Source organism: Polypterus senegalus, chromosome 6 (assembly GCF_016835505.1).
Source record: "Polypterus senegalus isolate Bchr_013 chromosome 6, ASM1683550v1, whole genome shotgun sequence".
Taxonomy (NCBI): Eukaryota; Metazoa; Chordata; class Cladistia; order Polypteriformes; family Polypteridae; genus Polypterus; species Polypterus senegalus.
This window is the reverse complement of record NC_053159.1, coordinates 190,866,714-190,882,868: the sequence shown is the minus strand read 5'-3', so window position 1 is coordinate 190,882,868 and position 16,155 is coordinate 190,866,714. Positions and strand designations below refer to the sequence as shown.

Below are 16,155 nucleotides of genomic sequence, written 5' to 3'. Positions count from 1 at the left end.
CTACCTGGCAGGTAGAAAACTCTTTGTTAGTTGTGGTAATTATACTTCAGAGGAACATGATATTCTATATGGTGTTCCACAAGGCTCTATCCTGTGTCTGCTGCTCTTTTCAATTTACATGCTTCCATTAGGTCAGATTATCTTGGGGCATAATATGAGTTATCACAGCTATGCTGATGACACGCAGCTGTATGTATCAGTAGCACCTGATGACCCCCGACTCTGTTGATTCACTAACACAATGTCTCACTTGTGTTTCCGAATGGATGAGTAGTAATTTTCTCAAACTAAAGAAAGAGAAAACTAAAATTCTAGTGATTGGCAGTAATGGATATAATGAGGTTATTAGAAATAAACTTGATGTATTGGGATTAAAAGTCAAGACGGAGGTAAAGAATTTAGGGGTAACTGTTGACTATGACCTGAATTTTAAATCACATATTAATCAGATCACTAGGACAGCATTTTTTCACTTAAGAAATACAGCAAAAGTTAGACCTCTTATATCATTGAAAGATGCTGAGAAATTAGGTGACGCTTTTGTTTACAGTCGACTAGATTACTGTGACGCACTCCTCTCAGGACCACCCAAAAAAGACATCAATCGATTGCAACAAGTGCAGAATGCAGCTGCTAGAATCCTAACTAGGAAAAGAAAATTCGAGCACATTTCTCCAGTTTTGATGTCACTGCACTGGTTACCTGTGTCATTTAGAATTGACTTTAAAATTCTGCTTATGGTTTACAAAGCCTTAAATAATCTGCTCCATCTTATATATTGGAGTGTCTGACACCTTACATTCCAAATCGTAACCTTAGATCCTCAAATGAGTGTCTGCTTAGAATTCCAAGAGCTAAACTTAAAAGAAGTGGTGAGGCGGGGGGGCGGCCTTCTGCTGTTAGGCAACTAAAATCTGGAATAGCCTGCCAATAGGAATTTGCCAGGCTAATACAGTGGAGCACAAAAACTGCTGAAAACTCATTACTTTAACATGGCTTTCTCATTAACTTCATCTTAGTTTAATCCTGAAGCTCTGTATATTCAATTAATTATCATTACTGCTCATAGTGGCTCCAAAATACGTTCTAACCACTACTCTCTCTTCTGTTCTTTTTCCAGATTTCTGTGGTGGTGACCTACACCACCACCACCTAATCAAAGCACCGTGATGTCCCTCCATTGACGGATTAAAGACCAGAAGTCCACGTGACCGTCATCATCAAGTCCTTCCATGTGAACCCCGAATACAATGAGGACTGATCATTTATGTTAGGTAGAATGTCTAGAGGGTGCTGGGCGGTCTCATGACCTCTGAACCCCTGCAGATTTTATTTTTTCTCAAGCCGTCTGGAGTTTTTTTTTTTTTTGTTTTTTCTGTCCTCCCTGGCCATCGGACCTTACTTTTACTCTATGTTAATTAGTGTTCTCTTAAGTTAATTCTTACTTTGTCTTTTTTTCTCTTTCTTCATCATGTAAAGCACTTTGAGCTACATTATTTGTATGAAAATGTGCTATATAAATAAATGTTGTTACAATAGGGTCAACCCTAGGACCCTAAAACAACTTAACATATTCACAAGTTTTCCAGTAATTTTTAACATACCGGTAAAACACTTGTCTCTAAATCTACACCAGAGAAATAATTTCAACCAGTATACTGCATTAACCACTACGCCTATTGGCTTCCAAAATTATCCCTATTAATATTACAGTAAAATGCATATGGAAGAAAAGGACTCCAAACCTATCCTTAGTTATCTTCAATAAAATACATGTATTTTTACTGTACTATTTTACAATGAATGGCAAAAATTCTTACAGAAAAACTGTAGTCTTTAAAGGCACTGCATCTGTCAATACAAATATACCAGTAATCATAATAATACCCAGCAATCATGGGGCACAAGGCAGGAGTAACAGCTGGCAGACAATCGCAGTAAACGATTAATCAGAAATTCTAAATACTTGGGTTATTTTCTGTCACTTTTACTTTCTTAAGTGCACACTTTGTGAATACAGGGAAGGAGGGTGTAAGTGTAGTAGTAAGACCACTGTAGATCACTGGCTGCCTAAGAATGATTTAGTCTGTTCATAGACATACTCTGGGGAAGTAAGAATATTTTTGTTTTTTGACAGCTTGGCATAAATAAGTTAGTACTTATTACACAATCACAAGGTGTTTCACATAGCAAACACATGTATATGTATAACTTATTAAATATTTTAAAAATATTGTTGACATTTACAAAGGTGGCAGGTAAAAAATGTTTCCTTTGCACAGTTTGAGAAAAGCTAGCGGCGTGCAGTCCATTGTTTGAAATCACCGCTACATCCTATTCACAGTTAACATGTTTATTTTGGAAGGAAAAAAAGGAACAATATGATGAAATTTAAAATATCCTCCCAGAAGCTGTTGCCTTTCACAGTCTTAAAGCTTCTGACATTACAAAGAAAATCCCTTTGAAAGAACTCTGTCTGCCTGCATTGTACCTTCCTTTACTTGGTAAAAAAATACTTCATTCATCTGATTGCAGGAAGAACTTTAGTCATCTTCTCATGCATTTTCAAGAAAGGGTTCTTAAATAAAGCTTTGCTATACCAAATCATGTAACTCCAGCTGTCTCAAACTATACAAATCACTTCTTCTTCAACACTTTATTACAAAGGGTCTTAAACGCGTGCTGTCTGAATTTAGGTTGTGCTGGGTCGAGATTCACAATTGTACTTAATGGGAGAGGCTCGCGTATGTTTTGCAGAGTATCTTGCAATGGATCAATGAGGGCAGTTAAGGCAAACGTCATTGCTTCTTAATGACCTGCGTTGGTGATTCTCCAAAGGAGAATGGGATGATGGTCAGCGAAGATGAAAATAAAGCAAAATTGGGTTGCAAGGGGAAAAAAAAAAAGTTTAAGAACCACTGCTTTATTAAAATGTGCTTTACAGGAAACGCTTAACCAAATCATTCAGCTTTTTGCCATTAAGATGCCCATCAATACAATAAAGATTTTTGCTATGCACCTCACCAGAGGCAAGGCAGTCCAGGAAAAAAAAAGGCTATGACAGCAATTTAGCAATGGCTTGATGAAAGGCATTTAAAAATCACATGATTTCAGAGAATTCAAAAGGGATTACTAATCCTAAATAACAAAGAGATCTCTTTACTAGAATTCTAAATCTTTAGCTAATGATGCTGTGGCGGCTGGCTGTTATTTACTGATGTTAACAAAATGCACTGACAAAACAAGCACAATTAATCGTGTCCCATTCCAAAATACCGGAGTTCCCAGATTCTTCATTTGAATTCATCCATTCAGATTTCAAAACCACTTTTTCACTGGTTCCTAATGCAGGAGGATTGTGCACAAAACAAGGAATCAGCCATTAGTCTACCGCAAGGCACAGTCATCCACCTTGGAGTTGCTAATTAACCTTGTATCTTACAAGCTAAAATTAGAACACATGCTGCTTAACCTCCACACTGAAATAAAATAAATAAATAAATAAATAGATTGAACAACACAGTATTAAAAGCACATGCTAAAATGCCTGAGTCAGCCCCACATAATTAACCATAATCAAACAGCACAGATCTAGCAACCACATGACTGGCGGATCTGGGTTTCACATACACATTATGAAATATTCTGTTTACTGCCAAATTCTACGCATTATTTGAAGAGCATTAGGTATTACTGTATATTCATTCTCTAATAATGTTTGGCACATTTAAAAAGTTTTAATTGTAATGATTTTTCATGATTCATTGTTGGAAGGTAAACCTTCGGCCCAGTCTGAGGTCCTTAGCACTCTGGAGAAGGTTTTTGTCCAGGATATCCCTGTACTTGGCCGCATTCATCTTTCCCTCGATTGCAACCAGTCGTCCTGTCACTGCAGCTGAAAAACACCCCCACAGCATGATGCTGCCACCGCCATGCTTCACTGTGGGGACTGTATTGGACAAGTGATGAGCAGTGCCTGGTTGTCTCCACACATACCACTTAGAATTAAGGCCACAAAGTTCTATCTTGGTCTCATCAGACCAGAGAATCTTATTTCTCACCATCTCAGAGTCCTTCAGGTTTCTTTTAGCAAACTCCAAGATAGAACTTTTTGGCCTTAATTCTAAGCGGTATGTGTGGAGACAACCAGGCACTGCTCATCACTTGTCCAATACAGTCCAATCAAAAAATTAATACGCTTTTACGTATGCCGAAGCACCGCGATAAAGTGCCATTTTTTAGAGGAGCGTCCGTATCCCCTAGGCAAACAGCCCTTCCGTCAGGCAGAGACAGTGAGAGAGACAGAGAAAATGCAAACAATCAAGCAGCGCACGGGAAGCACATCGTATATCATTGAGCAGTTTTAGTTAATATGTAATACATGCTCTGATTGGGTAGCTTCTCAGCCACCTGCCAATAGCCTCCCTTGTATGAAATCAACTGGGCAAACCAACTGAGGAAGAAGCATGTAGCATAAATTAAAAGACCCATTGTCCACAGAAATCCAGGAACCAGTGAAAAATCCGTGATATATATTTAGATATGCCTACATTTAAAATCCGCGATGGAGTGAAGCCGCGAAAGTCGAAGCGCGATATAGCGAGGGATCACTGTATATATATATATATATAAATAAATAAATCAATCCTAAGCCTAAAAGTGCAATGATTTTGTGTAACAATTTTATGTGATGTTTTTATGTCACATTTCTTTCACGCTTTAAACCAGGCTTATTTTAAACCATATACAGTAATCCCTCCTTGATCGCGGTGGTTGCGTTCCAAAACCCCCCGCGATAGATGAAAATCCGCAAGGTAGAAACCATATGTTTGTATGGTTATTTTTATATATTTTAAGCCCTTATAAACTCTCCCACACTGTTAACATTATTAGAGCCCTCTAGACATGAAATAACACCCTTTAGTCAAAAGTTTAAACTGTGCTCCATGAAAAGGCAGAGATGATAGTTCTTTCTCACAATTACAAGAATGCAAACATATCTTCCTCTTCAAAGAATGTGTGTCAAGAGCAGAGAATGTCAGAGAGAGCGAGATAAAAGCAAACAATCCAGAAATCAATACATGCTTTTGGGCTTTTAAGTATGCCGAAGTACCTCGATAAAGCGGCATTTTGTAGAGGTGCATCCGTATCCTCTAGGCAACCGGCCTCTCTGCTCACACTCCCTCCGTCTGGCAGAGAGAGTGAGACAGACAGAGAAAAGCAAACAATCAAGCACCGCACGGGAAGCATATCGCATATCAGTTTTTGTCTGTTAAAATGAATGGATTATTTATTTAGTCTCTCAAAAAGGATAGTGGACCATCAGTTTAAGAGGAATACTCCAATCGGTAAGAGAGCAAACATTTTATTCTCATTTCATGATTTTTATTCTGTTAAATAATAAAATTTTTCTTTTACATATTTATAGAATTTCATAATTTTGACTCCAATAAATAATTTTTCTTTTGCAAATTTACAGATTTTAATAGTATTCTGGCCACAACTGGGGGTTAGGTGCCAACATTTTTCACATTCATTTATTACATAGAACCTTTCATATCTATCACTAGGCATGGTGCTGGATAGTGGGGAGGTGTTGCAGGATCATTAACACATCCATCCATCCATTATCCAACCTGCTATATCCTAACTATAGGGTCACAGGGGTCTGCTGGAGCCAATCCCAGCCAACACAGAGTGCACGGCAGGAAACAAACTCCGGGCAGGGCACCAGCCCACCGCAGGGGGCGCACACACACACACACACTAGGGACAATTGTAGAATCGCCAATGCACCTAACCTGCATGTCGTTGGACTGTGGGAGGAAACCGGAGTACCCGGAGGAAACCCATGCAGACACAGAGAGAACAAGCAAACTCCACGCCAGGGACCCAGGAAGCAAACCCGGGTCATTAACACATGCAAGAAAGAATTTAACTGGACTCTGTATATGTGACAGCAATGACCCTATAAATCTATTACATTGTATCTTCAACATCTATCTGTTATACAGCACCTTTCAAATCTATCACTAATCATGATGCTGGAGAGAGATGAGATGTTATATGTTGATTAGCAATTCAAAAAAGAATTTCACTGGACTCTGTACATATTATAATACAGACCCTATACCCCTTAAATCTTTTAAACATCACATTAAATATTACATTTTAAAATAAAACCTAATGTTAACATTATATTGACCCTTTTAATTGCATCCACACACTGGCCAGACACTGAGAATAATGTGTCAGCATAAAGCACCTAAATCAGTTTCAGAGGTTGCTGGCTCTGGGTCCGCTTCCGCAGTCTTATATTTATAATAAATGTCCCTTTAAACACTTTGCACTTCTTTAGATTGAACTGCATTTTAGGAGAGTGCCATGCTGAGCTATCATAAGTGGGGCTCTGGCACGGCCAGTGCTTATGTATTAAATTTTCTTAAATGATCAATGTACCTTAGTGTAGGGTTGCCAGAATAGAAAATTAGAAATACAGAACACTCTTAAAATCTCTCTCTCTATTATATATAAATTTATACATGCCCCCTGTACATCCAGACTAATATTATATATATATATATATATATATATATATATATATATATATATAGAGACAGAGACAGAGAGAGAGATAATGTGCTGCTTGATATCAGACTTCCTGCCATGTTCAATACTGAAAGTGCAATCACATACACCACAGTTTGCTTCAAAACAGCTTCTGCCTTGTTTGATAAATGTCCATTTGCTGGAATATTCAATACGAAATTTACTTACGTTTTGGCATCGATGGATGAATGGATTAGTTTTTAAGTTAGAAAAAAAGTGGGCCGTGGCAAGTACTAACAACACACTTTGGTGACAGTCACTGTATGTTGTAATGCTGATACAGAACTGCACAGCAGCGCGGCTGGAGAGCACAACGGTAAGAGTGTTGCCGTCCTCAGCCAACCATAGCAACTAAACAAGTTGCAAACTGGCAGCAAACATTAGCTTTCTCATTACATTTGGGTTATTTTCATCAAGAGAATCTGAGAAAAGAAAGTATAATTACTTATAAAGTTACAGCTACATACTGTAAGAAGGTAGTAAAAATATATTTTTATTACGAAACTTGAAAATGTACTAAATACGGGACATTTGGGTGTCTCTGAAAGGTCGGTACGGGACAGGGGACAAAATGATCAAATATGGGACATTTCCCATATATATGGGACGTCTGGCAACCCTACCTTAGTGCTATATCACTTCTACTTTAACAACGGATTTTATTGTTATATGGTCTTGTTTGGACTGCTGCATACTGTAGCCTTTTTTTCCTCCCAAGTTACAATATTGTTTAAAATAATAAAATTCTTTTTTTTTTATACTTAATTATTTGTTGTAACCCTAATATGTACAGTATAAAAGGAGCCTCATCTTGAAAGCTGAGTATTTTATTCCTTTGGCATTTTTCTTTTTAAATAAGAATGGCTATAAAATATCTGCATGGTAACAAAAGCCTTTTAAAGTTAAGAACTAAAACATATTGCAGGGCTAAGTATATTCATTTTAAAAGAAAACCTACCAGTCTGTAGTACAGTTTCTGGATCAAAGGATGGCAAAAAATTGTAATCTATTGACCTGTGAAAGAAAATAAATATTTGATGGATGGAATGCAATTAATATCCCATTTGTCTTTAGAAAAGTAGAAAGCAAGTATTACTCAACACAAAACGATGAAATGCAGACTAACCAACCAGAGAATTGTACAAGTCACCCACACCATGATAACCTTCAAGAGAAATTCAGAGGACTTTTGCTCCACACTCAAGAGTGAGTGATCAGCACACACTACCAAAGTCTTAGAAGAGGGAGATCTGCGAGTTTTACAAAATTAGAACAATTTTGTTTGAGAACAGGCCTTTCAGCCCAGCAAAGCTTGCCAATCCCATTCATCTAATTTCTCCAAAATAACACTTGAGTTTTGAAGGATCTTAAAATTCTGTTGTCTACAAGAGTGGTACTCAAAGTGTTTGGGGATGTGAACCATTAGGATATATGGAGTACCACCTATGGCCAACAGTCACTCATTACTACACTCCACGTTACACCTATTAGATTCTGTTTCTAGATTTACTAATGTGAAAAATACTGTAACAACCACAGGTGTACAAAGGAAGCGAGTTAGTAGGCCTGAACAGGGCTGTTCATCTGAAAGCACCTCCTTAATTTAAGTTTCTGTACTGCTCTCACTATTATGTTTTTGAAAGGTATCCTTAAAAAGTCAGTAAAATGAAGCATAATCAGAACTCTATCAAACTCACACTGCTCTTCTTTAGATGCTGCAAACTCATTTGTGTGTTGCTACTCTGCTAGCTACCATGCTGGCTCAGAGAACAGGAGTGGAGTGGAACCACGTAGTGTAGAAGCAAAGATGTTATGGTCTGCAAGAAAGTCTGACATTGTGTGCTGATGCTATATCAGCAAAAAAAGTTCTTCTAAAATCGATGCCTGGGACCACCTGACAACTAGTGGTTCACGGACCAAACTTGGAGAGTCTCTGCTCTACAACTCTACAGTCTACATTCTGTCTGTGGCTCTCTGTGTGAAGAAAAACATTCTAATGTTTTTACAAAATTTACTCAAACTGTGTCCCCATTTTCTTGTTAAAAAACTCTTTCAAAGTACTCAGCTGGAAGCCTGAGATTGCGACACACAAATATCTATTAATGCATAACTAGGCATACGTTAACATTATACAAAGTTATTGTCTGTTATACCTGCATTGTTATCACTCTTTAATTTAATATTGTTTTTTATTGGTATGCTGCTGCTGAAGTATGTGAATTTCCCCTTGGGATTAATAAAGTATCTATCTATCCATCCATCCATCCATCCATCCTCTAACCCGCTGAATCCGAATACAGGGTCACGGGGTCTATCCATCTATCTATACAATAAATATGGAAAGACCTAAACCAGTGCAAAACAACTTTAACTGCATTTATTATTTCAGTTTCTGTGTGTGAAACACATTTCTCATCTCCGTATCATCAAAAATGAAGAGTGTATAAAACAGAGAGAGCGGGTGTTTGGCACTGAAGCACTCTTTTGGTCAAGTCACCCTAACTTTTCAATTCCAGATGTGTTGTGTACAATACTATAAGGCCTGACTGCAGAATAAAACCAGAACACACAGATCTCCATGATGGAGCCCACCAGTGCTTGTAAGATGCTAAAGAAATAAATTAGGAGATGACCACATTTAAGGCAGTAGAATTATCTCAGTGACACCATACCAGAGAAAAGTAAATACTGTATTCAAATTCTGTATGAACGATGGTGTAAAAGAAATGTAAAAGAAGCACATACCTTTCTTTGTCAGTCTGGTTGCCTTTCTCATTGCCATTAATTAAAGCAAGCTCGTCCAATAAAGATGTAGATTCCTTGGTGAACTTTTCAAAAACCTAACCCAAGAAAAGGACAGAAATACAAAACAGTTTATAAAATTTTTTATAATAAAAATAAATATACAGAGATAAATTTAAGGCAGCCATTCATTTTCTCATATACATCCACCAAGCCATGAAGCATCATATTGCAATGGATTTTAGGCAATTTCAGAAAACATTAATGCACAAACCCACTGTTGCCCATACTGGGCCATTTCTTAGGGTAACTGAATAATAAAATACACACGTCTTTCAACAACAAGAGGAAACCCACAGACAGTAACCTGGTGGTATATTAAATCCACATTAACCCTAACCCTGGAAGGGGACAGAGATAACCACAACTGAAACAACTTATAAAAATGTGGCTTTAACTGTGGCAAATCATTTTAATAAAGCAAACTCTGAAATGATTCATGAAAAATAATGCAAACATAAACCAACCAGTCTCTTGTTGAGCCAGTCTATGTGATCATACATTAGACTTCCACCAAATTCGTCTGTCAATTGGCAGGGTTCTATGTATCTTGCCAACTTATTAGCCGACACTAAAATAACCTAAAAGTGAGAAAAAGAATTTATATTAATAAAAAAGACAAATACTATTATTTTATGAAACTGTTTATATTGTAAACACCTTAAAATTATTCATGAAGTGTCAGGGTAAGGCCAGAGAGTTACAGTGGCAGTCAGTTGAGTTAGTAGGTAGCTCTGCCAAACACACAAAAATGCATATTTAAACAAATGATAATCCCATAGTGCCAAGTAAATTCAGTAAAACAATTTTATTAAGAAGCAAAACATTAATACCATGCACATGATGGAAAGCTAAATGTTAAATAAGCCCATATAAGTGAACCTCTGCCAAGCTCAGGCATCTTAAAGTTCAACAATGAAGTTTCCACAGGTGTTGACTTGGCCAAACGAATATACCACACACCTTCAAGCCAACTCAAAAACTAGACGAAAGGTATAGAAAAATACATACAGTATATCAATTTCAATAAGAGTCAGAATGAATTCATGCAGGAGTGAATAAAGAAGAGCTACAGAGGTCTCCAGTTTTGATCACACTTTTGTGATAGTCAGAACGTACTATGAGCCTGTGTTAGAACGTCTTGTCTAATTCCTCTAATTTTTAATTTATTACATTTCTAAATTTTAAATTTACTACATTTAGTTGATTCAGAATGAATCCAGATGACTTCACATTCCACACACTTTGTGCTGTAGATTTAATTTTAAATGGATAAATATGCCAGTTTTCTCCCATCACCAACCAATAGTCAATAAAACCCATAATGAGAATGGGAAAACACATTTCCAGAAAGTTCTGCAAAAGAATCAGATGATGCAGCACTCTCTCTGACAATTGCCCACGAAATACACCACAGTGTACTTAATAGCAGTTCCAAACCCATTTCTTAATTGAAAAAATAGGTTCTTCACAAATGTGATGAGTGTAGTATTTTGCATCTTTCAGCAAATGTCCAGTTTGTCTGATACTGGTCCATTCATTCCATATTGTATCAGAGGAGAAGCAGATTGGTAAAGCAAGGCTGTAATTAGTCTGGTGGGGCCCGTCGTGATTCTCAAACAAGAACACACATCGAGAGACAACCCATTAAAAATTGCAATGTGAACAGCGGCGAAATCCTGCAGTGCAAAGGCTCCGTCCACGGGGCTTCTTCCAAAAAAAACCCGCCCCCAATTTCTCCAGCCCATGCATTTTAAACTGCCACCGGGTCATCAGGGAGAGATCAAAAGATACTAAAGAAAAGAGTTGATGTGAAGAGAAAATCAAAAGCTAAAGCTGATGCCATCCATTGAGGAGCTCAGTAGTACAAGTTAGCAAAAGTTTAATAATTAATCTGCACGTTGTAATGAGCGCTGCGACAGTGGAGACAGACAGGCAGACGCACGCAGACCACTGCAGCTACTGGGTGCCACATGTTTGAGAAATGCCTCTGTCAGCTATTACATCACTATAATGACATTACAAACAGCAAACAGATGAGGATTGCGGTCTATGGCTATACATTTTAAAATGCAGTGGCTATTCTGTTAGGGCATCTTTGCAATTCCAATTAGACAGTAATGTTAAATTTCTTTAGTGATTCATTTTGATGTGCAGTCAGAAGGTGGACGTTGTGTAACCTTATCCGTTCATCTACTGCAGTCATTGAGCAGAGTTGTTGATTCGGGTGCTTTGAGTACTGAAATCGTCATCTCCTGTTGCTCTTCATTATCAGCTCTCTACATGGCAGTCCTTTACACGGTGTGTGACACACCACTTACATCAAATGCATGTTTTGCAATTCATATTCTCACAAGTGTAGGTGCCAGTTCTTTTCAGGCCTACAACAACAGAGAGCACAGACAACACCTGCAACAACAAATCATTCACGCTTATCCCTTTGTCTTTAGTCCACTGGTGCCGTCGAAGGTCAATGTATAATGTGATGTTACAAAACGTTTTTACCCTAACATCAGGTTATGTTTATTTTTAAAATGTGTAATGTGCTCTCTATACACATAACACATATTTATAGGTCTAACAGGGTTTTTTTTTTTTTTTTTGGAGACTTTGACTCTACATAGTTCATCGTAATCAGAAGCTTGCTGTCTGTCAGGCCATGTTAACGAGAGCACTTCTGATCTTTGCAGTACGAAATCCCATATCCCTACTTTGAGTTTCGTCTTCGTGAGGCAGTGGATTTGTTTAGAAATGTGATAGTCACTGCACCGTCTAATTGTTCTTACTCAGTTTTAAGCACAATTCACTTATAGTTGTCTTCAGACGTATAGGAAGTAATGAATAAGGAAAAAATGTGCAGATTCAAGGACAAACAAACCAGTCTGTTGCATGGCTAATGTAGATTGAGGAAAGGTGTTATAGTTCATTTTGGTAAACAATCTTATTTGTTATTGCTTCCTCATTGTTTAATTTTAGAAGATCGTGGTCACAAATGCAAAATCTCTTTTTTTTTTTACCAAAACTACCTACTATATGTATAATTTTTATGTGACAAATAAATATTGATTTGAAAATTTAAGCAGTACAAAGTGTAAGTACACCAACATTTTCTTTTGATCATTTGTAATAACCGAAACTGCAGTGAAATGCAAGTTCAGTAAATAACGGAGTAAGTCTGCACAGTTCTCAATGTGCACAGCAGACACAGAAAATCACAAGAATACCAAAAGGGTGAATTAAATATTCCAAGACAAAGTCAAACATGTAGACCATCTAAAGAATACACAAGATCAAAAAGCATGTGTGAACAAAGCCAAAAATCCTTGCAAACTCGATCCAACAATTTGCCAGGTCAAGACTTGCGTATAATTCCTGGAAATGTTGTAAAGTGCCATTTTTGTGTGAACAAAGTTTCAAATTGCCAAGTTAAGCATATAAAACATCATAATGGACAGGCTGGGGCTAGAGATCTATCAAAGTTCATCACTAAATAGATAATATGATTTTGTGAAAGCTACTTCATTTCTGAAAGGTTATCTATTGGAAAAGCAGCAGGAAATTAGATGTAGTACGACCGGAACTGAGCGACTCTGCAAATCAGACATGGCCCTGTGCCATCTTCATCCATGCACGTGTTTTCCACAAATGAAGCAGCAGTGAGCTCAAATGGAAACTGAGGTTTTGTGCAACTTTCAGGAACAGTACAGATGTAGGCACATTGTTTTTGTTTATTGTAGCTTTGTATTTGGCTCTGCTGTTGTTCAATTTTCCATCCCTCATACTGTCTAGAAGTCCAACGTATCTTTGAGTGCAAAAGCAGAGCACAGTTATATCACTGAACCAGCAGCCTTCACTCATCCTTTAGGAGCTGAACCCAATTACTGTTTGGACTGTCACATTACACACAATATTTTTTTCTGACTTGAAAACTACATGGTCGGTCTAACACACGTAAATGAGAAAATTGAATTATTGAGGCTGTTAATCTGGAAATGTCCAAGGTTTTGATAGCAAAGATGGTAAATGAGGACATTAAGGCAAAATGATGCATCTTTATTGTTCTCCGTAAATATCTGGCTTTCACAAAATGATACACTGGATGCTTCTGGGCCACCTTGCAGGGACGCTCCCAGAAAGGACAAGCAGCCTTTGCTGTGCTGTCTAAATGCTGATTAGCTGTTTCTCTGAATGTTCACTGCAGCTGCCATTTTGAAATCTTTCAGCTATACTTTGAATGATGACAGATAATTAAGTCTTTTAGTCTTACACACACCTTTTGTTATAAACAAGCAACACAGCAAAGCCTGCTGAAAACGGCCTATGCTTGTAGTCAAAAAGAACAATCGGCTTTATGCAAACAGTACAGGCCTCTCCACCTATACAAGTTGGAAAATTAAACATTTCACATAGAAGGCTGGCGTCCTTCAACATCTGCAGTAAGATGCTGCAAATGTTCTATCAGACGGTTGTGGTGAGCGCTCTCTTCTATGCGGTGGTGTGCATAAAGAAGAGGGACGCCTCACACCTGGACAAACTGCCGAGGAAGGCAGGCTCTATTGTAGGCACGGAGCTGGACAGTTTGACATCCGTGGCAGAGTGACGGGCGCTGAGCAGACTCCTGTCAATCATGGAGAATCCACTGAACAGGATCATCTCCAGACAGAGGAGCAGCTTCAGTGACAGACTGCTGTCACCGTCCTGCTCCACTGACAGACTGAGGAGACCCCACACTATGCGACTCTTCAATTCCACCCGAGGGGGGTAAACTTTAACACTACACAAGATTATAGTCTGTTATACCTGCCTCACACTCTCCACCTTGCATTTTTTAACTTGCACTGCACTTTTATTGCTCTTTAATTAATATTGTTTTTTATCAGTATGCTGCTGTTGGAGTATGTGAATTTCCCCTTGGGGATTAATAATATATCTATCTATCTATCTATCTAGTCATCTGTATCCCACATTTACCAGAAAACATGTCTGCAAAATACCCATCCATCCATCCATCCATTTTCCAACCCGCTGAATCCGAACACAGGGTCACGGGGGTCTACTGGAGCCAATCTCAGCCAACACAAGGCAGGAACTAATCCCGGGCAGGGCACCAACCCACCGCAGTGTCTGCTAGATATATACTGTATAATTCATTTTCAAATCATACAAAATAAACTTGTGTTATTTTTTTCCTTTTGTGAAAAACTTTGGTGGGGGGCACGCATAAATAATGAAAAGTCAAGTAATCTGATAGTGCCATGTGGGCAGAATAAATCTGCGGCTCTGGAATCCCTTGCTTAGCACACAACAGAATGTGTATTTTATTTATTTAAACAAAGATACCACTTTAACATAGAGGGGGCATTTTTTGATAATACTTTCAAAATTATAAAGACTCCAGAGACTAATATTCATCAAATTGGTTTCATTCAGTGGTTTCCCTGTAGTATACGGTTCCAATAAAAAAATTTTCACATTTTATTTTTATACTAAGTTAAATCACAGTGAATTTAATTTGGCTTTTTTTTACACCAATCAACAGAAAAAGATTCTTTAATGTCAAAGTGAAAACACCAAAATCATCACTAGATTTTAGAAGTCAAAGAATTAGTTCAATGGAGAACACCTGCCTGAAGTTTCAGTTGTTTACAGTATAAATGCACCTGTGTATGTTCTCGTCCAGATTGTTCTAACGTATTCAGCTCATGGAGAGTCAGTATGGCGGCCTAACCTACACAATGGAAACAAAAGAGAGCTAAAAACAAGCAACCCTGTGTAAGGCACAAGTCAGGGGATGGAGGCAAGAAAAAGTCACAGAATATCAAGTTAAATCAATCATGAAGAAATGGAAAGGGTGAGGCAGAACTGTAAATAGGTCTGAAGAAGACTACCCACAAGCAAGATGAGTAGTGATGGAAGCCACCATGACACCCTTAGAACTGTGAGGTAGTCATAAGCTACAGTGGCTCAAACTGGAGAGACAACAACTGTTCTACCAGACACAACCTTACTGGAGAAAGGATAGAGAAAAAAAAATCTCATGACATCTCTGTTACAGTTTGCTAAAAGGCAAATATGAGACTCTGAATGCAGCAAAATATGGAAAAGTCCTGGAAGAAAACCTGCTGCAGTCTGCTTGATATTTGTGCCTTAAGCGAAAACAACAAATCCAACCATCAAGCCAAACCTACCCAAGAATGGCTTCAGAACTACAATGAGAATGTCCTGGAGTGGCAGAGTCAGAGTTCAGACCTCAAACCACTGGAGAATTTGTGAACAGACTTAAAAAAGGCTTTTCACTCACAATCACCGTGCAACCTGACAGCAAGTCAAGTCAAGTTGGGGAGCATGCACTGGTACAGTGCATTGCTGCACCCACTACATGACGAAACAACTCGGGATCCCGGTTGGCAACCACCCCAGGCAGACAAGAGGTCCAGTCCCATACTCTAGATATGAACCTCTATCTGCTGCAGCCAGGTGTTACGTGGGTGACCCCTTGGCCTGGTCCAGCCACTCGGGTCCTCAACAATGTGGATCTTACGAGCCGGATCACCCTCGGGGAAATATGGCACATGGCCGTAGGGACCGTAACTGACGCTCCCTCACAATGCAGGTAATGTGCCTCATTCGGGACTCCATGAGCAGCACAAAGTCAAACCAACAGTACCCAATGATTTTCAAAAGAGACACAGTACCAAAAGAGTCCAGTCTTCGTCTCAGGTCACTGGATAGCATCCATGTCTC

At 38.4% G+C, this 16,155-nt stretch overlaps 1 protein-coding gene across 3 annotated transcripts in view; it reads right to left on the bottom strand.

The window, feature by feature from the left end:
* sestd1 (SEC14 and spectrin domains 1) overlaps positions 1–16,155 on the bottom strand; it is a 167,498-nt gene that overhangs the window by 56,496 nt on the left and 94,847 nt on the right. For all 3 annotated transcript variants that reach the window (XM_039757762.1, XM_039757765.1, XM_039757763.1), the window contains exons 7-9: positions 9,879–9,992; positions 9,355–9,449; positions 7,568–7,623 (exon numbers count right to left, since the gene is read on the bottom strand). In XM_039757762.1, coding sequence (XP_039613696.1) covers positions 7,568–7,623; positions 9,355–9,449; positions 9,879–9,992 — 265 coding nt within the window. The remainder of the gene's footprint in view (positions 1–7,567; positions 7,624–9,354; positions 9,450–9,878; positions 9,993–16,155) is intronic.